At 48.5% G+C, this 26,108-nt stretch overlaps 1 protein-coding gene and 1 long non-coding RNA gene across 4 annotated transcripts in view; one reads left to right on the plus strand and one right to left on the minus strand.

Moving 5' to 3' along the window:
* The window catches only part of SEPTIN10 (septin 10), a 53,366-nt gene extending 40,573 nt beyond the window's left edge, over positions 1–12,793 (plus strand). For 2 of the 3 annotated variants that reach the window (XM_079940575.1, XM_079940576.1), the window contains 3 exons: positions 4,483–4,615; positions 9,747–9,934; positions 11,777–12,793. In XM_079940575.1, the coding sequence (XP_079796701.1) occupies positions 4,483–4,615; positions 9,747–9,934; positions 11,777–11,792 (337 nt within the window). In that variant the 3' untranslated portion in view covers positions 11,793–12,793. The other variant, XM_079940577.1, reaches the window with a different exon arrangement.
* On the minus strand, positions 4,627–24,796 carry LOC307195939. The gene is made up of 3 exons (XR_013830996.1): positions 24,161–24,796; positions 13,446–13,601; positions 4,627–9,186 (listed from the first exon to the last, which is right to left on the minus strand). It is a non-coding gene; the product is annotated as an uncharacterized lncRNA (long non-coding RNA).
* Positions 24,797–26,108: the final 1,312 nt, after the last annotated feature.

Here is a 26,108-nt window from a genome sequence, read left to right on the forward strand (position 1 = left end):
GGGAAAGACACAGAGTTTGAAGCAGTGATACCGATACGGTATTTGCACTTAAAAGATCACTCTTGGCTGCAGTGTGAGGGAGGGGTCGGAGGGTGTGCAGAGGTGCTGAGGAGCTAAGTACCAGCAGCAAGGACAGAACTGGGCGTGTCTGAGAGGCGCCTAGAAGATAACAGTGAAAGAACTTAGTGACTGTTCAGATGCAACGAGGTAAAGGAGCAGAAGATGCCAAAAGAAGACTTCTGCTGGCCTGGATCAGTTCGGCAGGCAGCTGTACCCCTCACAAGGTAGTGTCTCTGGAGGCGCACTGGCTGCTCTGTGGGGCAGGATGGAGGTCGTTAGCTCAGCTGGGACCTGGGGACTTAGAGTTTCCTCTGAAACATCCAAGTGACAGTGTCGCGTAGGCACTTTGGCTGTTTATCTGGAGCTCAGAGGAGAGACGAGAGGGCTGGGCCAAAGGGATGAACTTCAGAGTCACAGACGCTAGGAGGTGGTTAATTGAATACTGCGTATGGGTGAGATGCCTGGAGAGAGAAGTACATTTGGAAAGAAAGGTGCCTTGGAAACAGCCTTGAGTCCGTTGAATGTGTGTCAGCAGAAGAAGCAGACAGAAGCGGTTGAGAAGCCTAGGGTAGAGGAAGGAGGAAACCAGCAGGGTCGTGTCGCGGAAGCCAAGTGAAGAGGGTCTCAAGAAGGAAGGGAGAGGTGGCCGTGTTGAAAGTGAGAGGGTTTTGCTGTGGAAGTACAGCAGTGTGATACAGTCCAGTTGCTCCCTTGACCGCTCTTTGACAATAATGAGGAACACGCCATCTGAGTCAAAAAGGATGGCACAGGCCAGGGCGTGCAGATTTTTTTTTTTTTTTTTTGGCGGTACGCGGGCCTCTCACTGCTGTGGCCTCTCCTGCTGCGGAGCACAGGCTCTGGATGCACAGGCTCAGCGGCCATGGCTCACGGGCACAGCCGCTCCGCGGCATGTGGGATCTTCCCGGACTGGGGCACGAACCCGCGTCCCCTGCATTGGCAGGCGGACTCTCAACCACTGCGCCACCAGGGAAGCCCAGGGCTTGCAGATTTGAAGGGAGAAAACCAGTTTCATTCATGAACAAACCATTTCCAGCCTTCCTTCCAGGAAGGGGGATGTCCAGCAGGCCCAGCTTAGGACACGTGCCCGTGTTCTGGCTGGGTGGGTGTGAGCCTGACTGCCCGTCCCACCAGAATGCATCCCGCGGGAAGAAGTAGCTCTCCAAAGGTAACCAGAATAATAATACAACAGGAGAGAGAGATGGTGGGCGGGCACTCAGAACAGCCGTTTTTTAGCATTTCCTCAGTTTGGGGAGCGTCTGCCCACTGGACAGGTGAAGAATGGAAAACTGGGAAAGGAGGCTCTTCAGTGGAGGCCAGGTTACAGAGTGGGCAGGAGCAGTGGCTGCAGGTTGCTTGCAGAGGACAAGCAAGAAGGCCGGGGGCTCGAGCTCAGTGTGAGGGAGGCCCTGCCCACCTGCCTGGGAGCTGGTGGCCCCCTGCTCTGCCCAGGCCTGCAGTCCTGATGAGATGGGATTCCTTGGGTCAGGCGCAGCAGAATCTTCTCTCCTCTTGGTGCTTTCTCATTTGTGAATAAATTATTTGATAAAATTCCTGTAGTTCTTTATAGCCTGAGGTCTAGGAAGGTTTCACCAGTGTGGTTTTAAGAACTTGTATTCTGTTTTCTTAGGAATCTTCCCATTTAATTTGGGATGTGTACAACAACAGTCACTATAATTTGGTTGGCACGTAAAATCTGTCCCTCAGTATTGTATCTATCAGTAAGAACAGTTAGTTACATGAGCCTGTTAGGCTGCGCTCTGCTCTTTATGGCCCGGCCTTTCTCTCTGCAGCCCCGCAGTGTCTCCATCTCTGTTTCACTTGAACGGTTGTGCTGAGTCATGGTTTGTGTCCCCACATACCCACACCCATCTCATGCTTGTCATGAGGTCCAGGGGGTCGGCATTATGTGTACCCCTGTAGTCTTAATTAACTGATGTTTACTTATTTAAACTTCATGAAACATGCTTTTATCAACCTCAAATCCCCAAGTTATTTTAGATGAACAAAACCAGTCTCGTTTACCATCACTGAAGTGCTCTGGGCCCTCAGAGTCTGGAAGGGAGATTTGTGTGGTATTTTAGAGTTTCTTAAGTGTTTGGCATAATTTTTTGTGTCATAACCTTTGTGTCTTTCTGCACTTGGTCTGTGGTGGACGCTCATCAGGCCTGTGAGAGCTGCACCTGGAGCTCAGGGAGGTCCTGAGTGAGGGGGACGCAGCGGTTTTCCTGATGGGCACGAGCAATCAAGGATGCATTTTCTTCCTCTTTCATTTTCAGCTCTGCCTTCAATCAGTGACGTTTGCAACTAGGGTAGGATGCTGCATTAACTATCACGGCAGCAGGGGAGCTCTTTTTCATTCTCAGATCCATGGCAGTCAACAGTGGTTGCATTAGTTTCACAGCCACTCCTTGCAGGCCCTCTCAGAGTTTCATTACCACCTTTTGAAAGACAGTGCGGTCTCTTTCCTTGCAGTTGGCTCTGTGAGTTTACCTGTCACAGTGGGCGTGTGTGATGGATGCAGAACACGCGGGACCAGTGTTTCCTCTTTACCTCTTGCTGAGGCATCACTGTAGGCGGGATTTATGCTGGTTAGGGTTACAGGCTTTGGAGCACGTCTGATCAAGTTCCAGCCCCAGCTTTGTACTTGCTAACTCTGTCCCTCTGTGCAGGTGACTTTACCTCTCCGAGCATCGTCTTCTTACCTGAAGGACAGTGTTAGTGCTTTGTTCTTCATGGCGCTGCGGGAATTAGTGAGTCCAGACCAGTCCCTGCTGGTAGCAGCTATTCCGCAAGTGTTTGGTCTTTTCTCTTTGCCAGGTGGCTTGATTTTCCTCCTGAACAACTCAAGTGCTTGTGTAAGTAAATTAGTGAGAACTTTTTAAAACTTTGATTTGACATGATTTAGATACATTATTTAAACTAAGTTTGCCACTAAAGGCTATCAGTCCAGTGTAGGACCAGTGAAACGTGGGCGAAGGTGACCTGATCGATTTAGAGGCTTCTTTAAAATAAGACCAAAACAAACACAGAAAAACAAAAAACCTTATAGAAAGTAAAGTGCCTCGAGATTGGAGGCATTTACGTGGTTACCTAGGGCATTCCGTACATTTGTGAACTTTGCTCTTAAAGACAATGTGTAGGATTGTTCCTCCTTGGAGCACATGCTCTGAGTACCACACTCATGCTCAGCTGCAAGTGCTATGGTGTAACATTTCTTCCTTTGTTTTTCCTTAAATTTATACAGTTCTAGCCATGAAAGATTTCTCCAGTTATAAGATTAGTAAAATTCCTGAATTTCATCACATTTTAAATCTATCTAGCTATATTTTTATAAGTAATAGAAATTTCTAACTGTGACACAGCTGGAAAGTGAATCTGTGTTCCCTGTTAAACCTTGGGGATATTCTCCAAGTGAGCTGAAATGGAAGGGCCCTGCATTGCCGGATATAAGGTCTGTGGTTCTTCTGAAATGCCATGAGTAAGACAGGCAGGCACTGGCCGTGGAGTTCCAGGACAGTCCCTGCGCTGCTTGGTTAAACTGGCTCTACTTCCCTGCAGTTTCTATCATTAGGTGAACATCTGTGAAGAAACCGAAACATCTGGAGGGCTCTACTGGATAGCTGGGTTATGGAGATGCTGTTAGGAGAGAGAGGCAGGTGGGGTGTAAGTGCCAGGAAGAGGTATAAACAAAGAGCCATGGAAGTGCTTGGGAGGAACAGTGGATTCCAGCTGGGGAGACTGGAGAAGCGAGGGACAGGACTAGTGAGTAGAGGGAGGGCTGGGAAATGGGCAGTGGCTGGAGCATGAAACGTGTGGCACGTCTTAGGAACAAAGGTTAGGTTGGTACAGCTGAAACCTTAGGGGGATTGGGTCTGTTGGGCCAGATTGTGACGTTTCTTAAGTGCTGCTATCCTGTAGATAATATAACTAATGCAGAGGAAAAAGATAAGGAGATGTCTGTTTTTGGTGGGAAAATCTTAGGAGTGGCAGGAAGGACGAAAGGAAAGAAAGAGGAACTAAAAGCCTAGAGCTCAGCTGGGAGATTATTCCAGTAGCGAAGGCAGAAAAGCACAAAGATCAAGTTGGGCTGAACACGGTGTCTGCAGAAATCAAAACAAGACGGGACTGAAGTGATGTCGGGGTCTTAGGCTGAGCCCGCAGAGCCTGGTGATCGGACGTGGCAATGAGGGGAGGGGAGGAACCAACAGAGGTGGAAGGAGGAATCCATCTGGGGTGAGATGAGCACCTCTGGGAGCACCGGCAAAGCAGGGACCCGCAGACAGATCCGCGCTCCCTGGAGCCACGTGTGCTGTGATGGTCACGGGGCCTAACGCGGACCGAGTGTTCGCAAGTTTGTGATGTAATCTCGCTAATATGAGAGTACCATAAATAATTTTTCAGTCTTCAGGAGACCTACGAAGCCAAAAGACACGAATTTTATGGTGAACGTCAGAGGAAGGAGGAAGAAATGAAGCAGTTGTTTGTGCAGCGTGTGAAGGAGAAAGAAGCCGTATTGAAAGAAGCTGAGAGAGAGGCAAGTGCGCTGGTTTGTTGGGATGTGCACTTATTTGGGGTGTCCTGTTAACCTGGGGATAATTATCTCAAGAATTCCGAGATGGTTTTGAAAACTAGTTGTTCCTTAAAAAGCAGCTGTTGTATTTTAACACATACTCTTTGGATGCAGACTTCCAAAAAAAAGCATAGGCTGGAAACAAAAATTTTTGCCTTTTTGAACAAGGTATCTTCCATTAGAAGTGGTTTATCGAGGACTTGTAAAGAACTAGGTTACTAAGAAGCATTTTAAATACCTTAACCAGGAGCCAGAAGTGTTTTAGCTGTGGCTTGATGAAGCCTTTTCTGAGAGTTTTGAGTCCTTGGGATTGTTGTTTGAAGTAGGTGACTCTGAGAGCTGTTAACTAGCCTTTGAGTTTGAAGTCAGGCTTCCTGGAGGTGGGTGGTCTGGGCAGCCTGGGCGCAAAACCATCCGCAGTGAGTTTGGTTTGCTTCTGGTTCTCCAAGGATCAGTTTTAGTTTTACTTGAGTTAAGGTATTTTCTGTAGACTTTACTGTAATGGCTGCTTTTAAATAAATGGCCACATTTAAGATGAGGGTCAAAAAGGATGAGCTGCAAAAAGGAATCTCTAAGAGAAGACAGAAATGTTAATACAAATGAACTTGCGATGTAAGAGTTCCTGAAGAGTTATTTGTAAAGCAATTTAATGCTACAAATTTATTATTTTAAGTACCCTTATAGTACTTGCTATTTCAATAAACTCTGTAGTAAGTGGTTTTGTAAAATAATCTATCTTGTTTATAATTTGAATTTTGATCTTTATTTTGAAAAAGTTCAAACAATGGGAAAGTGAAAGTACGGGGTACCTGTGTCCCTCCCCACACCTAGATTTAGGATAGACATTTTGCTGTCTTTAGTGTGTGTGTTTCCCTGGTCGTCTGAAAGCTGGTAGTAGACATCACAACACTTTATCACAGGCACTTTCATGCATCTCTGAAGCTCAGGTGCATTTTCCTCCATAACCACAGTACCAGTACTACACCTAAGAACAGGAATAGCATGCCACAGACTCTCCTAATCCCCAGTGCACAATCAAATTTCCCCACTCGTCCCAAGATTGTCTTTTATTGTTGCTTTCTGTTCGGTGGTTTTTTGTTTTTGAACCAGAATTCAATCTTAGGTCTCATATTGCATTTGGGTGTTCTGTTTTGTTCAATCTCTTATTTGAAAACAGTTCCTAGTTTGGAGTTATTTTTATTTATTTAAAAATATTTATTTATTTATTTATTTGTTGGCTGTGTCAGGTCTTAGCTGTGGCACGCAGAATCTTTCGTTGTGGTGCATGCATGGGCTCCTCTCTAGTTGTGGCACACGAGCTCAGTAGTTGTGGCATGCAGGCTTAGTTGCCCCACGCCATGTGGGTTCTTAGTTCCCCGACCAGGGATAGAACCCGCGTTCCCTGCATTGGAAGGCAGATTTTTAACCACTGGACCACCAGGGAAGTCCCTGGAGTTATTTTTAAATACAAATATTGAGGAAGGAGTTGTGATGAGTAGGAAATAGGGTGCTGATTTTTCTTTTGATTAGTAGATGCTTCTCTTGTAAGAGTTCCTCTCTCATACATCATGGTTCTCAGTTTCTCCAGTGAGGAGAGAAGATGTAGAAGTGGTTTATAGTTGAATTTTAATTTTTCAAACCCCACATAAGAATATTTTGCTTAAATGCATATTGTTTAAAAGGAAATTGAAAATTCAGAGTGACCAAATGGTTGAAAGAAAAAGAGAAGTATTATTTGTCAGTAGGTGCTTCATAGATGTTTATTTTTGTGATTCAAGCGGTTTCGTGTTAAGAATATTATATTAAAACTAATGAAGTTAGTTTAAACCAAGTTGTCACAAGAGTTCTAAACTTTTAATTATATAGGTTTAGAAGCAGATTACTGGCCTGTTTCATTAATATTACAATAATATTAGTAAGTTCCCTCATGACCAGTTTCATCCTGCAAGGCTGGTACGTTAGAGTCAGGTCTGGTGCAGGGTATCTGGGGGTCATCTTCACTCGCATAACTCAAGAGCCATCAGTTAGGACTTCCCTGGTGGCGCAGTGGTTAAGAATCCACCTGCCAATGCAGAGGACACAGGTTCGAGCCCTGGTCCAGGAAGATCCCACATGCCACGGAGCAATTAAGCCCATGTGTCACAACTACTGAGCCTGCACTCTAGAACCCGCGAGCCACAATTACTGAGCCCGTGCTCTAGAGCCCACAAGCCACAACTACTGAAGCCCGCAGGCCTAGAGCCCGTGCTCCGCAACAAGAAAAGCCACCACAATGAGAAGCCTGTGCACCGCAATGAAGAGTAGCCCCCACTCACCGCAACTAGAGGAAGCCTGCACAAGGCCACAAAGACCCAACACAGCCAAAAATTTTAAAAAAAATTTAAAAAAGAGCCATCAGTTGAAGGACCAAGGAGGGCCATATAATCTACCGTCAGTGTAAGTGCAGTTTTAGAGGGAAAGGAGGCTTTTTAGTAGTTACACTGGACAATAGGTAGGTGTAAACCAGGTCTCTACTGGGCAAAGTGGGACATTCAAAGCTAGTTACATCAATAAGGTACTGGCAGGTAACCCAAAACGTTACTCAAGTCTGTATTAGATGGCCTTGTTATTAAAATATCCTTGGCAATTCACCTTTTGTATGAATTTGGCGGATTTTCATGTATAGTACAGAGTTAGCTGAAAATGCAGTGAGCGTCAGGTAACTAGAGTAGGCAGATGCACAGGACAGATATCATGTCAGGATACTGTTTGAATGGCATCTTTGTTAACATCATCCTGGATGCACAGCCCTTCCCCACCACAAGAAAAAGTGCACTTTATATTTATCCCTCAGGTGAAGTGCATGACCAACATTAAAATGTTACTACTTCTGAATTTTATATGCAAGTCTGTTTCTTGGTTAGTTGTTCACTTAGTATTTATGCCTCTCCTGTTTCTAAAAGTACTCTAGATAATTTTCAGTAAACAAGTACAGCTGCACTAGAACCTGGACGTGGGGAGTCCAGGATGAGCAGCGAGGTTTGCACTCAGTGCAGCTGAGCCGCAGCGCTGGGTGCTTGTCAGTGACACTTCCGGGGTCTCCAGCCAAGTACAGAGGTCAAAGACACTGACTAGTTTGGCAAGAGAGGAATGTTGTCTCTGGTATTCACTTTTTAAAATGGATACTTTAAAAAGGATCACTGAGCAACAGCATGTATAGTGTCCTTAGAAGCAGGTTTACAAGAGACAGCAGCGTACCACATTGGCCATAGAGGCTTCAGAGCATCCGTGAGTAGTTTAACAGCACGGAAGAACTTGAAAATGTGTCTGAGTTGAAGGCCTTGTAGTGAATATTGGAGCTGTGAGCGAGCGCTTCCTGCAGGTGGAGGAGACTGTCACTGACGAAAGCCATGAACTCCACAGAATGTGAATAAGTCACATGCCCCCTGACCCCTTTCTAAGACGTTTTTCTCTTCATAGTTTTCCTGGAATTTTTAGTCAACCTCATAAATGATATATGAAGTACTCCATAACCTTTCAGGATATTTAAGGATATAAAGTGTGCACCCTCCGTTTAAGTGTCTGTCAGAGATGTATCTCTGTTCACATAACGTAAATCTGCCCTGTGGCCTCTCTTTCCAGGCGTCACCCGCCAGCTGCCCCGCTCCTCTCCCAAATCCACGGGGTGCACGCATGCTCAGAGAGCTGCCAGTCTGTGTATTCATACCACCGATTTATGTTTCTTTTTATAAAGAACATGCTTCCTTCCTTTATAAGGAACCACTTACATAAGCAAATACTAAGGAACTGATCCCTCTGGAAATGACATCCTCAGGAATAAGAGAATCTTCGGGCCTTACTTCATCTGTTTCAACCCTATCCTGTAAACTCTGCCATCAGGGTTGCCGGTTCACTCGCCAGCCCGCTCCGTATCTGGAACATCTGATTTTTATTAGGAAGCAGCGTAGCTCTCTGCTCTCTCTGCCCTCAGCCTCTGATGAATTTCCTCAGTGATCATAAGCCATCTTTTCTGGAAACCAAGTCCTACTTTTTGTATAAATGTTAGGTTGCTGCCCAGAACTGAAAATACTAATTGAAAATTTATCTAACCAGACCAGAGAGCCAAAAACAAAGCTATTTTTTGATGTAGATTCTAGATGTTGTGCTTGTGTTCCTGGCACCACAGCTGATTCGTAAGGAACCTGCTGAAGTCTCTAGATCTTTTTTCAGATAAACAACAATCAAACCAGGGAATTCTCATGTTGTACTGTTATAAACTTTGGCAAAACTCATTTTAATGACTGCACCGAGTGTATTTAGCATAAGTGAATTTTAAAATGTTCTCTCTCTTAGAGACACAGGTATATTTTCCCAATTATGGTGTAAACCCAGCCAGTGCAGCTGACCCTTGAACCACCTGGGTTTGAGCTGCACGGGCCCATTTATACGTGGATGTTTCTCACTCACCGATTCCACAGGACTGCACCGGTGCATCTGTGCTTACGGAGCTGTGACACACGCGAATCTTCAACCAGCGGGGTTTGGCGTCTTCAACCCTGCAAGGTTCAAGGGTCAACTGTATTTTTATGTATAAAACTTTAATCTAAATTCAGGACTTTTTGATTTAGTTTAGATTTCAAGAAGGTGAATGACCGTGGGAAAAACATAACAGATTTTAAGGTTCTTGATTTAAATTGACACTTGCTTTCCAAACAGGTTCACCAGTATAGTCAACAGCTATTTCACTACCACGTAGTAAATTTATTTGGAAAATAAGGGCTTTTTTCCCTCTTTTTGATAACTTGCTTTTGTAATTTGTCCCTCACTTTTATTAAGAATGGATTTTTGAAACTTTATTTGAAGAGGCTTTGTGGGGAAAATGTAGAGCAAAAGAAAAACTCTAAGAGGTCAAACGTTTAAAAAACCGAGGTTTGTGCATGAGGCTGTTTTTATGTTTTGTTCATGCGTTTTTTGCAGGGCAGCTCATTCAGAGTTAAAGTTAGAGCAATTCCACATGTCACTGTGCAGGCCGCGTGAGCAGGGCTGCAGTGGGGAGGTGCCGGGGCATGGGCTGCCCCAGCACGTCCCTCAGCGGGAACCGTACTTCACTTCACAGCTCCAGGCCAAGTTTGAGCACCTGAAGAGAGTACACCAAGAGGAGAAGCTGAGGCTTGAGGAGAAGAGAAGACTTCTGGAAGAAGAAATAATCGCCTTCTCTAAGAAGAAAGCTACCTCCGAGATATACCAAAGCCAGCCCTTTATGACCCCGGGTGGTAACGTGCGGAAGGACAAGGACCGCAAGAAGTAAGCGCCCCCCACCCCGCGCCTGTCTCACTGCCCCGACCTTCAGGGCGCTTCACCCTGTCTCCTTACTCCCATCTGCTCCTGCAGCTAAAGCATCAGTTCCTTGAGAGCAGAGAGCTTGTCCCTCTTGCTGTGCTGATTCCCCAGCAGCTAGAAGGGCACCTGGCACGTCTTCCGTGCTCTGTGCATCCTTGAGTGAAAGTCTGAAGTGAATGAACGAACGAAATAGAAATCTACAACACGTAAGGGTCAGCGACCTTGGGACACTGGCTGCTCCAGGGCACGTCTAGTAACTGCTGACCACCCCTCTCCCCGTTAGTTATGTCACATTTCATGCCTGACAGAGGCTGTATATTGGGGGGAATCATAGACATAATAGTTGATTAAAAAAAGTAATTCTTAGGTTTACTTTTTTAAAACAAATTCTGATAATGATTTTATGAGAATTCTTATTTTAATAAGGGAACCAGGCTATCGATTGGAACTCCTGTGCTTTGATGTCAGAGCTTGTGAAATGAGTGGTGGACGTAAAGATGCAGAGGAAGGTAGAGAGGGCCCCCGTGCATCGGGGCGGCCTTGGTAGCAGGTGGGGGATGGTCCCAAGGCTTGTAGGTCTGGGGTATGTGTTAAAGACAACGTAACCAAAGTCTTAGAAAATAAGGGTTTTTTTCTTCCTTTTTTTCATTTATTTCTCCCGCTTAAATGTCCTCATCACTTTGCTTGTTTGCTCGCTCTGTTGAGCACCCAGCCCCCTCCACGTGGGGAGCTCAGGTTCTCCCGTGCCCCAAAGGGCAGCCCTCAGGTTTATGACCACATCATATTTCAGACTGGTATTTTCAGAATATTGTAAGTCACCACCTTCAAAAAGGTAGGAGAACATAACATCGCCCATGATGATAGCTTTCCATTTTTGAACTATGGAGAAGTAAATCCACACGGTTTTGGGTGCATTTAATTGGCCTCTGGATTTTATGGTTTTGGGGAAGAAGGAATTCTCATGTATGATCTTTTCACATAAGCTCTTCCAGGGAGTGGATCTCTGTTTTGTCCGTTGATGTATCCACCCCCAGAGCCTAGAAAAAATGAATACACTGAAATTCAAAAGGTTAACCACCCTCGTCATCTTTGTCGGGGGGACTGGTTCCAGGATGCCCCGAGGACACCAAAATCCACAGATGCTCAAGTCCCTCATATCCAATGGCACAATTTTCGCAAAGAACCTATGCACATTTTCCTGTACACTTTAAATCATCTACAGATTACTTACAACACCTAATACAACGTAAATAGAATGGAAATGCTAGGTATATAGTTGCCAGCAAGTGGCAAATTCAAGTTTTGTTTTTTGGAACTTTCTGTTATTTTTTCCCAAATATTGTATTTTCGATCCTCAGTCAGGTGAATCCTCAGATGTGGAACCCTCGGATCCATAGGACCGAAGTGTATAAACAGAATTTATAACTTGTTTTCGGTGTGCCTCGAATTAAAGCTGAGGGGTCTTTCACCTCATCATCTCAACTTAGTCCCGTGTTACTAGATTTGGACTCCCCTGACTTTATTCCATACGCGAAAAACCATTTACAATCACCTTGTGGAAGTAAGGTATGGGCTGTTGTTTGCAAAATCAGGGCCAAGCCCATAGTTTGAGAGCTCAGAAAAATTTCCCCTCAAGAAATTTTGGTGTTTGTTTTTTCTTTTCTTTTCCAGAGTCCCATGGCTAGATATCCTATCATATCCTCGATGTACATCTGCTCTTTCTGTAAAAGCTTTGTAAAACCAGTGATTTTTATTCCTATATGGTTTTCTGTTGTACCAATCAAAAGGGTTTTTTTCTCTTTCCAGCTCCAGTTTTATGTAAAACAAAGGTTCCTCATCACAGAAGATCATCACAAGCAAAGTTATTAAACTGTGAGAAATATGCTTTGATTTTCTTGCTGTTTTTATTTGCTGTATCACTTACGCTGTATCACTTACTCTATATCTGGCAAAAGGCCACAGTTGAAGTATGAGGTCAGTACATAAGCCAGACTGGATGACGTTACTCACGCACTGTTAGAAGTTTAAGTTGTTGGTTTGTGATGAACCGAGATCATTTCTCCTGCTGCCCAGTGCTTGCTGTCACTTTGCTGTGACAAGAGTGTCGGTGCCTTTGAAAGTACAGGACTCGTTTATATTGCGGCTCTGATTGCATACATATTCCAAGATGAACCTTTTGTGTAAACTTTTGGGAATATGTTTTAAAACGTATTATGTACCTGAAACTCTAAGCTCAATAGTTCTATAGAACTTTAAAATTTTTCATACAATTATCCAATTGGTAACATGATCGTAAGCTTTTGCATCAAATTACATAATATGTGCTTCAGTGTTGTGGTCCATGGGTTGTTGTGATGAAACAACATGTTTAAAGCAGAAACACTCAGGTAAATAAGCCCTCTTCTGGTGATAAGTACCTTTGGAACTGGGTGTAATATGTTGAAAGCAGAAACACTCAGGTAAATAAGCCCTCTTCTGGTGATAAGTACCTTTGGAACTGGGTGTCTTCACACTGTTTGCATGAGTCTGTATTACATACTTGTTGCAAACTGTCTTCCAGGGAAAATAAATAATAAAGTTGAATCATCTTATTAAAAATATTTCTTAAAAAAGTTACTATGAACATCTGAATATTAAAGATAAAAATTTAGATAATTCGTACTGTAAAGGATATTTGAATTCAGTGCCTCAGTATTTGCAGAATGATTTAATGGCTTCTAACTTTTTCTTAACAGTCATAAGTTTTCATTTTTTGTACTTGAATATTCTAAATGAAACTGATATTTACACCTGACAAATAAAATGTATCTACATCTTCACTAAACTGCATTTAAATGACTGTAACTCTTCTTTTTGCAAACCATGATCTTAAACATCTTACCAGAACTATTTAATTATATGTTTGAGAATAATATGTTTGAGAATTTAATTATATGTTTGAATTATTTTAAGACAGAGGTATATTAGCAGTATTTTTCAGATAACAGAATGTTTTACTTAGCCCATGTCAGATTCTGAGCAGTGTATTTTTTTCATGAATTTGCATTAAGTTGCAAATAAAACCTTTCATTTTGTAGCACAGCTTATCTGGACCAACACTTTAAATTCCATTTTTGCATTTCTGCAGTTTAGTAAAGTAAGTTACAAGCATCACAGAAAAAGCTCTGCACTTTCTTCTCAGGATCAGTAATGCCCAGCCTCTGGAAGGTGGGAGCGGGAGAGTCGGTGAGCCCCTGAGGGCAGGTAGCCTGGCTTCCCAAGCCCGGTCAGTGCTGCAGCGCTGAGCCTTAGCCCAGGAGCTTCGCGGCAAGCTCCGTGATGTGCTGCGAGTGGTGGTTGTTCGTAGCCTGTTACATCAAGCTGTGTATAAACAGCTATCCTGAACTTTCATAAAGTTACTTTTAAATGCCAGAGTGGTTGCTGGCATGTTAAAACAGTTATTCAATTCCTAGTTGAAAAGGTCACGGAAACCTACCTCAGACCCGGAGCTGAACAGAAGGGCCGTCACCTTGGGCTGCTAGTGACTCTGCTGTGAGGAAGACTTGCCACACGTGCACGCCCACAGTGTGAATCCTGAATTCACTTCGTGTATCTGGGATTCCACATAAGATTGTATTTTAGAAGAGTTGCACTGCAAAGAACAAAAATGTTTTTAAACAATTACAGTCCAGGCGGACCTCGGAGATTGTGCGGGCTCGGGTCCAGACCACCCAATGAAGCGAGTATCGAAATAAAGTCAGTCACGTGAATGTTGGCTTCCCCGTGCATATAAAGGTTATGTTTACACTGTGCTTTAGTCTGTCAGGTGTGCGACAGCTTATGTCTAAAGAACAGTGCACATACCTTAGTTAATAATTGCTAAAAAAAGGCTAACCATCCCAAGCCTTCAGCGAGCAGCAAGCCGTGGTAGTAACATTAAGATCACCGATCACAGATCACCGTAACGAATATAATGATGAGGCAGTTTGAAGTACTGTGAGAATTACCAAGACGTGACACAGACACGAAGTGAGCAAATGCTGTTGGAAAAATGGCGCCGATCAGCACAGGATATGCAAATACAGTGAGATCCGCCTGGATAACGCTCAGCTTCTCCTAATGAAGCTTATTAATTCTCCAAGGTCACAGAGTGAGGTATTAGCCACTGGCGCTTAAGTCAAATTTCCCGGGAACAAAATAAAGCTAGACATGTTGTATTTTTTTTCCATAAAGCATGTAAAATAAGAATTGCCTTTCACCGCCAACCATTAATCTTTGTACCGACGACTCTGGATTTGTAAGTTCTTTCGTACAGACGATGACTTCAGCTTCAAGCGCTACCAGGATGAGTACTATCTCCATTTTGAAGATGAACGCATTTTAGGCCCCGTTTTCCCGTTTGGCCGGGAAATGGGAGCACAAACTGATGAGGCCCCTGTGGAGCGGCCTGAGAAGGGCTCCTGCCCCTGGCCGTGGAGCGCAGGGACGCAAGGGGGTGGGTGTGACTGGGCCTTGAAGGACTGAAGCAGCTTCAGAAGCAGGAGGGGAGGAGGGCCACCCAGATACTTGGGACAGCAGGCTCCCGACGAAGCCTGTGCTCCCGGGGGGGGGAGAGGATCAGTGAACAGAGAGGACCGGGAAGACGAGGCAGGGAACAGACAAGGGGTTCATAAGCCTAGCCCAGCGAGCAGGCGGAAGTCTGACTCACAGGCCAGATGCTCACGGAGCAGAGGGAGAGGTGTGTTGCAGGGGAGAAGCCAGGCCAGGGGCAGGCGGACTTGGACTCAAGTCCAGGCCAGGAGTCCTCCTACTGCATGTGCAGGAGGATAACTAGGTCACATTTCAAAAATACTGACACACAAAGGAATACGTTGTGTAAAACCATGAAAATGTCCTGTCGAGCTAGAAATACAGAGGGAACAAAAATTCAAGACTGCAGGGACATGTTAAGTTGGGAGAGTGGGACGCATGCAGTGAGGAGGTTCTTGCATTAACTGGGAAGAGGATAAAAGTCCCGTCAGCCGGGTAACGTGAGACTCAGGAAGGACCACGTACGCGTGGGAACACATGTACCTTTCAAGCCAGCAGAAGGAAAACTGGTCTCATAAATGATAATCCAAAAGGAAGCAAGGACGTAAAGGAAATAAAACAGGTGTGACAGCTAAAAAGCATTTAGTAATATGGTAGATTTAGACCCAAATAAATCAGTAATCACATGCTCTAATTTTTCTAGATAGAAGTTTTTAAAAACCAGCTGTGTCACTTTACAAGAGTGAGCCAAAGCTTTCTGTCCTGATAGGAAAAGGTACATCGTGTACACTGAGCCAAAAGCTGACGTGTAGCTACGTTTTCGGCAAAAGGCAGCGTTAGGGAAGAAGACGGCCCTGCTGGGGGGCGGCCTGGCCTCCGAGGCAGGAGGGCATCTGGCGGCTGGCGCAGGTCCCCAGACCCACGGCGTGAGGGGGCTGCGTGGCCACCGACGTTCGTAAAGCACGTGCAAGTGGCCACGTCAGCAACCTCTTCCTCTCTGTACATTAAGCCTCAGTAAGCCGGTCTTTTTTCTTAAAGGCTGAAAGTTAAAAGGCAAGAGCGGGGAATGAAAAAAGAGTGTCACTACAGATCCTGGGCCATTAAAGTGTATTTGATAAATTAGAAAATACAGAAGTATCAACAGAAAATAATTTAGACAGTTAATTTACTGATATAAGAAATACAAAATTTCTTAATAAAAGACAATTTATAATTAAAATCCCTCTACAGTTTGGGCCACGAATCCTCTCAGGTGTCTCAAGAGGAAAGGCATTTGACCAGCTCTCCCGTGGTAGGTGGGACACTGCCGCCACCCCAGAGATGCCCACGCCCTCGGGCCAGGCGAGTGTGCTTCCTCACCTGGCAGCAGGCTGCAGAGGGCCTGAGACCGGGAGGTGGTCCTGGGTGGTCTCGGGGGGCCCGCTGGAGGGACGTGTGGCCGGCGAAGCAGGGTCGGAGGGGCAGCACTGCTGGTTGTGATGCGGAAGAGTCCCTAAGCCTTGGAACGTGGGCGCTTCCAGGGGCTGGAAACGGCAGACAGGGATTCTCCCCTGGAGGCTCCAGAGGCGCACAGCTGTGCCTGACACTTAGATTTTAGTCCGGTTCTGACTACCAACATCATAAGACAAATTTGTACTGTTTAAAGCCACTACATTAGTGGTAATTTGTTACAGCAGCAATAGGAAACAAATACATTCCCTAAAAATGGATAAAAGAAACATCCCAAATTCATTTTACAAGGCCAACATGGCTTTCATTTCAAAGCCTAATAAAGACATTCTGAGAAAGGACAATTATAGTCTGATCTCATACATAAACAAACATGCAAAAATTCTAAACAAATTACTAACAAACTGAATCCAGGGACATATCTTTTAAAAGGTAGCTCCTCATATCCAGGAAGGCAAAGACGTTTTAACATTAGAAAATTAACCAGTGTAACTCACAGCATGGATATTAAAAGAAAAATCATATGGTCATCCCTGTAGAATCATAAAATACTGTTAAAATTTAGCATCTTTGAGATGTAAAAAAACAAAAGACTCTTAGAATATCAAATAGAAGGAAACGTCCTTAACTTGATAAAGGGTATCTGCAAACAGTAACCAGCGCAGGCATCACACTTACGATGAAACACTGAAAGCACCTTTAAGGTTGGGGGCAAGGAACGCTGGCACAATCGTCCCCTTCCATTAGACATGTCACCGGAGCCGGCAGCCCCCTCAGGAGGCAAAAAATAAAGACAGGCTGGGCCTCAGTCCTCACAGGTGACACGGCTGTATATGCAGCGAGTCCACATGCAGCTGTGGCCAGAGCACTGGGATCAGGAGTCCACAGAGTCGTGGCACAACTGCCCACCGATGATGCAAGGGGGTTGGCTACCGGGCAGGCTCGAGTGTCGAGTGTCTCACTGAGCAAAAAGCAAAGAATCTCAGCTCCGGAAGGTGTGTCCTGGGCTCTGTCCCGCCCGCCCCCTCCGGCCTCAACCACTGCCCTTTTGTTAACTGGCTTGTGCTCAGGCTCTGCTGCCCCCAGGCCTGTCTAACTGTGCTTTGGGGTCAAGGTCAAGGTCCTCCACAAGGCCCACCCACTCTCAGGTGCCTGCACGTGGCCTGTGCCTCAGTGAGGGAGGCCCAAGCAGCCTTTGCTTAAATTCCTGCCTCTGTGGAAACCATCGCTTGTGTGGACAGAGCCACCGCAAGCCGTGGTCACCCATGAGGTCAAAGCCGCGTGGCCCCAAACCTCCAGTTCTCCTGCCCAGGCCCCCGGGAGGAGACAACCACACAAGTAAACCACCCCAGGGCACCGGCCCTGACACGGCGGCCTCAGGTCCCAACGGTGGTGGTTCCAGGTCAGGAGTGGTGACCCGGGAGCCCGGGGGGAGGCCGAGCGCCTGGTCCCTCAAAGCCTTGCCCTGGCTCACTTGGTCGGCACCGTCCTCGGTGCCCTTTCTCCACGTTCATGACGGCTGCCCCGAGGGTCAGCTTCCTCCCCCGAAGTTCTGGAGAAACAAAGTGAAAATGCAGCTGCTGGAGGATGAGTGTCCCTTTACTGCTGACAAAGGCTACTCAGTGTGGGACCCGAGGGGGCTGTGGGACGAAACCCAGTACTAGGGCACTGGCCCTGCTCAGGCAGAACTGCACCCAGACGGCCTGAAGGAAACAGAAACACCTGCTCCGTGACGGTCAAGGGCAGGGCCATGTCCAGCTGCTCCTCCTGGGGTCGCCCACTCCGGCGGCTTCTGAGGCTCCTGGGAGCCCTCCGACACCCCTCGGGCTCCCGTGTGAACTCTGGGGAGCAGGTAGGCGGTGCTGCTGCCCAAGCGGACCGGGAGGAGGGTGAGGCCCAGAGGAGAGCGGCCGGAGTCGGAGGCTGCCCTGCCTCCCGGTGAGGCCAGCCCGGCTGGGGGAGCCCTGGCGTCCGAGTCTTTCCAAGCAAGAGGGAAGCCGTTTGTCCACAACACTTGGCTATGAGCGCCTGGCAGGTCAGCACAGGCTGGTGCCCAGAAAGCGCATCTGCAGCTACTGGGGCGCTGACCTCCGGCATCAGGAAGCCGCTTGGCAGGCCCGGGCGAGACGACGTAAGGAGAAAGCGGCCAGCCTCCGCAGCAGTGCCTGGAGTGCTCGCCGGGGCCGCCGGATTCCTTATTTACCCTCTTTATTCCCCATTTCCCTGCCAAGTCGTTAATCTCAGGGTTTAAGGTGCTACTCCACGTGGGAAAAATACTAGCTTTAAAACGAGATGCTTATAGAAGGAAACATCTTGCAGACTCCAGAGAGTCTGAATGACGGTGTTACCCAGTCCAAGCTCGTCCTGCTCTCCACACGACAGGCCAATAAACTGAGAGGCGAGCTGCTGGGGCAAAGAATAGCGGCTTTATTCGGAAAGCCAGCAGAGCAAGGCGGCGGGCCCGTGGCCCAAAGAACCCTCTTGCTGAGTCAGAATTCAGGCTTTTATACTAAAAGGGGCGGGACTAAAGCCAAGCACTTCCTGGTTCCCGGCAGCCTCCGGAGGGGAGGTGTTAATTTCTCCCTCCTGCTGTCATTCACAGGTGGGCCTGCTCAGGAGGTTTCCTGGGAGCTAAACACAGGTATTTTAGCTGAATGCTCATTACCTGGGAGGCAGGGGTCCCAGAGATGGGCCGTTATGGAGAATTTAAGCTTATAGGCAGCATCCCTTTAGTGATTAACTGGTAACAGGATACAAAGGCTCTTCCCGATTACAAGAGAAACTAGGTTAACAATGAACAAACACATCTTATCAAGAACAATGCAAACCAAGAGACAATATCTTCTCGAATGCTGAATGAAAAAAAGTCAACCTAGAATTCCATGCCAGTGAAAATATCTTTCAAAAATATGGGCAAAATAAAGACATTAAGACAAACAACAGCTGAAAAACTCCACTGCTAGCACACTTCGATTACATAAAATGTTAAAGGAAGTGCTTCAGGCAGAAGAAAAATGAAACCTAAAGGAAATTCAAATCTACACAAAGTAACTGGAAAGAGTAAACACATAACATAAAAGACTGTTTTTCTCCAGTTTAAAAATTGCCTTGGGATTTCCCTGGTGGCACAGTAGTTAAGAATCCACCTGCCAATGCAGGGGACACGGGTTCGAGCCCTGGTCCTGGAAGATCCCGCCTGTCGCAGAGCAACTAAGCCCGCGTGCCACAACTACTGAGCCTGAGAGCCTAGAGCCTGAGCTCCACAACAAGAGAAGCCACTGCAATGAGAAGCACGTGCACCGCAACGAAGAGTAGCCCCCACTCGCCACAATTAGAGAAAGCCAGCACGCAGCAACGAAGACCCAATGCAGCCAATAATAAATAAATAAATTTATTTTTTAAAATTGCTTTAATATTATACTACTATATATAAAACAGATAACCTAAAAGGACCTACTGTATAGCACAGGGAACTATACTCAATATTTTGTAATATAAGGAGAAAGAATCTGAAAAAAATAGATATAATTGTATGTGTAACTGAATCACTTTACTGTACACTTGAAACTAACACAACACTGTAAATCAACTATACTCCAATAAAAAAATTTCTTTTAAATTGCTTTAAGATAATCAACTGTTTAAAGCAAAATCAAAATAAATTGTGGGCCTCTGTAACAGATGATAAGGAGCAGGGCCCTGTGGGCTCCTGGGCACAAAAGCCTGTCTGTGTCCCCCATCCATTTCTTGATTACAGGAAATGGGCTTCATTCAGCCTCCAGGACCTTCCCTTAGTTCCAACGAGCAGGTTCAAACAGTTGCTAATCAGGGAAGCCAGAGGATGCAGAGACCAGGGAGGAGCAGTCAGGAAGCAATAGCGCAGCCTTGGGGCAGGTCCTGGTTCCCCCTCGAGGGATGCACACAACAATATCTTTGAGCTGTTTTGCAGATACTGAAACCCCCTCCAGGTGGTAGAAGTTAACTGTCTGCTGCTCACAAGCACGGAGACCCCAGACCAGTTGGAACCCGAAGGTTGATGATGCCGACTCCCAATTACCTCACCGCCAACCAATCAGAAGAGTGTCCACGAGCTGATCACACCCTCTTTGAACCATTACTATGAAACTCCTCACTACCCTCTGGAAAGGGAGCACAGTTCTTGAGGCCCTGGCCAGCTGTGTTCCCTCTCTGCCTGGCAAAGAATAAAGCTATTCTTTCCCTTCCTCCAAAACTCTGTCTCTGTATTTTTGTTCAGCATTGGTGCACACAGAGCCAAGATTTTCGGCGCAAACATAGAAGTAAAATGTATGAAAACAGTGGCACAAAGGCTGAGGAGGGTAGAATCAGTGTATTCGAATGATAAGTGCTCACAAAATATGTGAAGAGGCATAATGTGTATCTTTAACATTGTGATAACTATCAATGACAACTAAATACACATACTTCAAACTCTAGATCAATCACAAAATTTTAAAACAAAGTATGCCTCGAGTCAAAAAAGGAAATAAAATGGAAACATAAAAAGTACTAAATTAATCCAAAGGAGTCAGGAAAAGAGGGGGAAAAAAGAAATAATGAAAGGATGAAATGACAAAAAAGAGCAAAATTGTAGACTGAAACCCAATCACATTATGTGAATGGTCAAAACACTCCATATTAACAGGCAGAGACTGGCAGGTTGGATTTTACAAGGAAGATACAGCTATCTGAAACACTACTTTAAAGATGAAGACAGACTAAAAGGATAGAAAAAACATATGAGAATAGGAATGAGACAAAAGCTAAAGTGGCAGCGTAACCAAGACAAAGTCAATTCAGAACAAGGAACTGCACCAGGGAGAAAAGGGGCCATTTCTAAACGATAAAGGGGCCAATTCACCACGAGAACCTATCCATCTTACATGTGTTTGCACCTAATAACCGAGTCAAAATACATGACGCAAAAAACCGGTGGAACTAAAGAGACTTGCAGATACCACAGACGTTAAAAGGACAAATCCACCGTTGTAAACGGAAACTTCAACTATGTTCTCTCTGTAACTGACAGAACAAGTCCAAAGAAGATCTATAAAGATATAGAAGGCTTAAGCAACACTATCAATCAATTTGATCTAATTGACACACAGAGATCACAGCCACCCACAGCAGCAGGACACACGTTCTTTTCAAGTGTACGCAGAACATTCACCAACACAGAACATATTCTGGACCATAAAACCAGCCTCAAGAAATTCAAGAGGGCTGCAATTGTATAAAGTATGTTCTCTGACCACAATGGAATTAAACTAGCAATCAACAATGGAAAGATACCTGGGAAATTCCTAAATACTCAGAAATTAAATAACACACTTCTTTTAAAAAAACCCTACAGGCTCTCCAAAAAAAGGCAAATTTACAAAATATTTTTAACTTAATGAACACAAAAACAGACAAAAAATTTTGTGTGATGCAGCTGAAACATGCGGTCGTGTTCTGTGTCGGGCCTTTAAAGAGGTAGGTAAGGCAAATGAGTTCACATGCGTGGGCTCGAATCCAACAGGACTGCTGTCCTTATAAGAGGAGGAGATCAGGACACAGATGCACAGCGGGAGCCACGTGAGGACCCAAGGAGAGAGGCCTCGGGAGGAGCCAGCCCTGCTGACACCTAGATCTCAGACTTCCAGCCTCCAGGGCTGTGGGAAATGAAACATGCTGTTTAAGCCCCCAGGCTGTGATGGCAGCCCACACTCACTAAAGGGCCCCTTCTTCCTGACAATCACTGTTCTGTGGCGCCTGTGTTCCAATGTCCTGTGTCTTGTCTGGTTTTCTAGTTGTGTCAGGCGGAAGGGTAAATCCAATGCTGTTTTTCCATTATGTCCATAGCAGAAGTCAGTTTTGGTCACTCAGCAATGTGCTCCATCCGTGATCCACAGAGAGACGGCCATTCTAGAACGGCAGGTTAGAAGGCAACCCAGTGGAGATGGTAAAAAGAAACACAGGTGTAAGAGGAAGAGTCTCCCAGTGACGGTGGCTTAAACAGACAAACGTTTACTTCTCTCTCCCGTGGGCAGGCCATCCACCACGGCTTGGCTGGTCAGAGCCCCCCCTCCTCCTTCTCTGTTGTCCTGTCTTCGTGGCCGGAGATGGCTTTGGCACATCCACGCCCCAGCTTTGGGAAAGCCGGGAAGAAAGGGGGTCCCCACTCGTGGCCTGGGCTGGCTGCAGGGAAGTTTGGGAAATGCATTTTGCGGGAGGACGGGGGAAGTGGCAGCTGTCAGTGCCCCCCATCCAGGGAGAGAAAGGCAGCCGACCCAGTGGGACGCAGGCGCGAACTCCCCTCCACCCAGGGACGGTGGCCACGCCTGTCTCCACCGCCTCGAGGCTGTGAAGTGGCTGCACAGGGAAGCCCCTGACAGTGGCCTCATGCCTGGCACCGAGAAAGAGGAGAAATGAGCAGCGCTAAGACACTGGGCCCAAAACCAAATGCTGAGGCGTCCCGGGAGCACGGCCTCTGCTGAGTATGACGGACAGGGCTGAGTGGGGTTGCCCAGCTGTTAAACCTAACTTTGCAATCTCAGTTCTGGATCACGTTTCCAAGTCTAACCATCCTGACGAGACCCTCCAGGAGGCCATTAGAACAGCAGGCCCCCGACCCCCGGCGGCTTGTCAGCTGCTACAGGAACAGAGCACAGAAGCTCCCACTTGCCTGGGAGACGCACAAAGGGCCGTGGACTGTGGGGGGGCGCCCACGCAGATGGGTTTCCCGGTCCCCGCCCCGTTTCAAGAAAGAGAGCCCTGCTTTCATCGGCTTTACGAGCTACTCTTCCACAGAAGATTTCATTTGAACAAAGAGTTCTAGCGTTTTAAAAATATAAAATCGAAAGCACTTTTTTTACAATTTTACTTGGCCAATGCAACTTGACCGTTTGTACTAATAGACAATAATTCCAAGGCCTGGAAAGTGACCTAGTCTATAATTGAGGAGAAGCTCGCCTGCCTTGCCAGTCCTGCCCCTTTGTCCTGGGAGTCCCCTGAGTCCCGATCCCTGGGGGCAGCTGTGTCACCACGAATCCTCCCCCAAGCGCCACAGCTGCGACAAGCGAGCGCCTCACAGGACCCTCCGCGCGCGCACCTCGGCAGTTTCGCATTTACTTATGTCACATCCTCCTTTCGAGGAACCCTGGTCGCGCTGGTCGGTCAAACACAATAAACCGCAGGTTTCTGTATATAAGGTTCTACGATTACTCGGGTCGTGCACGAATCTCTTCCCTTGAGGAAACTGTGACCTTGGTTCCGCTGTCTGTCATATCCACCTGCCCCACCAGGCTCTGGGTAATTGACAGATGTGATATTCACGCCCTGCCGCCTTTACCTAAATTACAGCGTGCTCTACTGGCAGAGCCCTGTGGTGTGCCACCAGAGACCTCCCTTCGGATTCACAGGGATCTGACTTGGCCCCACAGATGATTCCGAAGCCTTTGATTAAAATCTAGGTCCTTTGATGAGTTCACCGAAAAAACATGCCTCAGCGATGCGGCAGGCGAACAGCTGCGAAGTCATTCCCAGGATGACTCACGTTTATCAGGGCTCTGATGCATAGTTAAGAGGCGCATTAAAGCGCTGAGTCAGCGGCGCGCGTGGACGTGCCACGGTGCTAATAACTCGGCGGTGCTGCAGAGCCTGCCCCTCTCCCCGCTGTAAGTCAGCGCTCAGGCCACGGGGGCCGAGAAGGGAGAGCGCCCTGGACCCTCCGAGGGCCGCCGCGATACAGCCCGGAGGGTGGGAGGCCGCCGCGTCGGAAACGAGAGTCAGGACCGCAGCTTCCGACGCGAAGCCCGGGAGCACCGACGTCCCGGGACGCGCCCCAGCCGGCCCTCGAAGGCCCGGCCAGGCCTGGGGTGGGGACCGCGGCCGCGGGAGGCTCCGGGTTCTCCCTCCCTCTTCCAGCCCCGCCCCGCCCCGCCCCCAGCTCAGAGGCTGCTGCCCCGCGGCGCCCCCGGGTCCCTGTCAGCCGCGCCACAGGCGGCGGCTGCTCAGCTTCTGACTCACTCCAAACAGGTCATCCGACTTAGACGTGGGAAGCTACGTTTCAGTGAGGCAGCGCTGAGGGACCTCCAGAGACGCCCCGCCCACCGCCCAGGTTCCGCTCCCGCGCACACACGAAGCACATTCCGGTGCCCGTCCCCGTCACACACGCTCACTCCTCCACGTCCCCTTCTCACAAGAACACGCGCGCCGCCCCCGCATCCTCACCTGCTCCTTCATCCACCGGCGTGGAGCGCAGCACTCCCCCGTCTCCCGGGTCAGAGGGCGGAACCCGTGCGCCGACGTGCCGTGCGCCGACGTGCCGTGCGTGGGCCCGTGCGTGAACGTCCCTGTGCGTGGGCTCCGTGTGCCGACGTGCCGTGCGAGGGCCCCGCGTCCACGTGGCACCTCCTGGGGCGCAGGTGCGCCGGGTCCCCTTCCGGGGCATCGCCTGCGTCCCAGCGGCTTGGCGGGCAGAGCAGCGTCCCGTCTGCCGGTCCCGGTGTCGCGTGAACCCCGTTCCGCTGATTACGAAGGCGGCTGCACGTCTTCTCTTATGGGGCCGTCGTGTTTCTTTCTTGGAACCGTCAGGGGAAGAGCTGCTTATTTAGAGAAAAGGGCAGTTTGGTACCAAAAAGTTGAGGCCCTGAGGGTCCTGGAACGGGAGAGTCATTCCAGGAACAACAGAGCAGGGAGGACTGTTTCCCAGCCTAGCCCGAGGCAGAGGTTTCATCCAGGGGGTGGGGTCCCTGGGAAGGAACCTGGCCCCCCCTCAGGTTGGGCCCCGGGCGAGCGCGGGGGGGGCAGGTGGCAGAGCCCGTTGCCGTCCGCACACCCCTGCCCGCCCTCCGCGCCCCCCGGATGCTCCCCTCCAGGGGACCCGCACGCACGCCATTTCCTTGGCCTGTGTTCAGCCCCTGCCGCAGCCGTGCGCACCCCCTCCTCGCGGGGCGGGCGTCCTGCCCGGTGCTTGCTGAGCCGCCCCCTCGGTGGCCCCTCCGCCGCAGCGCGGTGCCGGCACTCACCTCCTCCGTGGGGGCCTCCCGGTCCGCCTGGAGCCTCTTCCTCAGCAGTTCCGGACGCTCCCCATCAGGAGGCCCCTCCCCCTTTGCCCCGCTGGCCCTCCTTCCGTCCCTGTTCAAACAGACCCACTAGCCCTCCCGAAACGGCCCAAGGCCCGGAGGGGTCCCGGGGGTCATTCAGGACCCGACCCGGGTCAGAGGAGCGTCAGCCTTTGGTCCCTTCAGCTTCAGAGCAGGCCCTGGGCACCTCCCCTGCGCGGCTCTCGGCGCTCCGGCCTCCCTGATGTCCTTGCAAGGCCCTGTGGGCACTCTGGGCCCACCCAGGGCACCAGGAGGGTCTCCCTAACTCAGGGTCGGCAGGTTAGCAACCTCAACCCCTCTTTGCCTCGTAACCTGACAGGTTTTCAGGTTTCGGGAGTGGGACACGGGCCGTGGTTCTCAATCTGCAGGGCGCTTGCACACAGCCCCTCCCTGCCGCCCTGCCAGTGCCCCCCCTGCTTTGCCGCCCTGTTATCTCTGCCCTGCCTGGTGCAGGGGCTCCTCACGGACCTCCTCTCCCCTTCCTTACCCAGAATCCCTTTTCTGAACCACACACCCTCCCCTACCCCTTCCAGGCTGAGTCCTGTGACTGGAGGTCTGGCTCCAGGCTTCCCAGGAGGACCGGTGGCTGTGGACGCAGAGCCTGAAAAGGCGCGTCTGTTACGGTCCCTGGAACAGCCCTCGCTCTGCTCTGGGCTTGCGGGGAGGGATGGGGCAGGGTGAGGCCGCGGGCGGGGCAGAGCACTGCCACTGCACACTCCACGGTGTCACCAATCTGTCCTTGCCAATGAAGGGCCGGCTGTGGAACGGCTCCCCTGGGGAAAGGAGACCCGAGTTTCCCCAGGGCCGACGTGTGCCACCTCGTGAGTGTCGGGGACAGAGAAATGACTCCAGCTGCCAAAAGCCGTGGGGCTGAGGTCTCAACAGAGTCCCAGTTCCCTGTGGACAGTGGGATTGTCTCTGCTTCACAGGTGAGTGTCCAGCTGCCCTGACCAGCCTGGACTCGGACGTGGCTCCAGGCCCAGGGGCAGGGGTGTGCCGTGTCCATCCCTGTGGTCAGACTTACCAGGCGGCCTGCGGGTCGTGACGGCACTGCCTCCTCCGGCCCTCAGGCC

The sequence above is a fragment of the Stenella coeruleoalba genome (genome assembly GCF_951394435.1).
Source record: "Stenella coeruleoalba genome assembly, chromosome: 13".
NCBI lineage: Eukaryota > Metazoa > Chordata > Mammalia > Artiodactyla > Delphinidae > Stenella > Stenella coeruleoalba.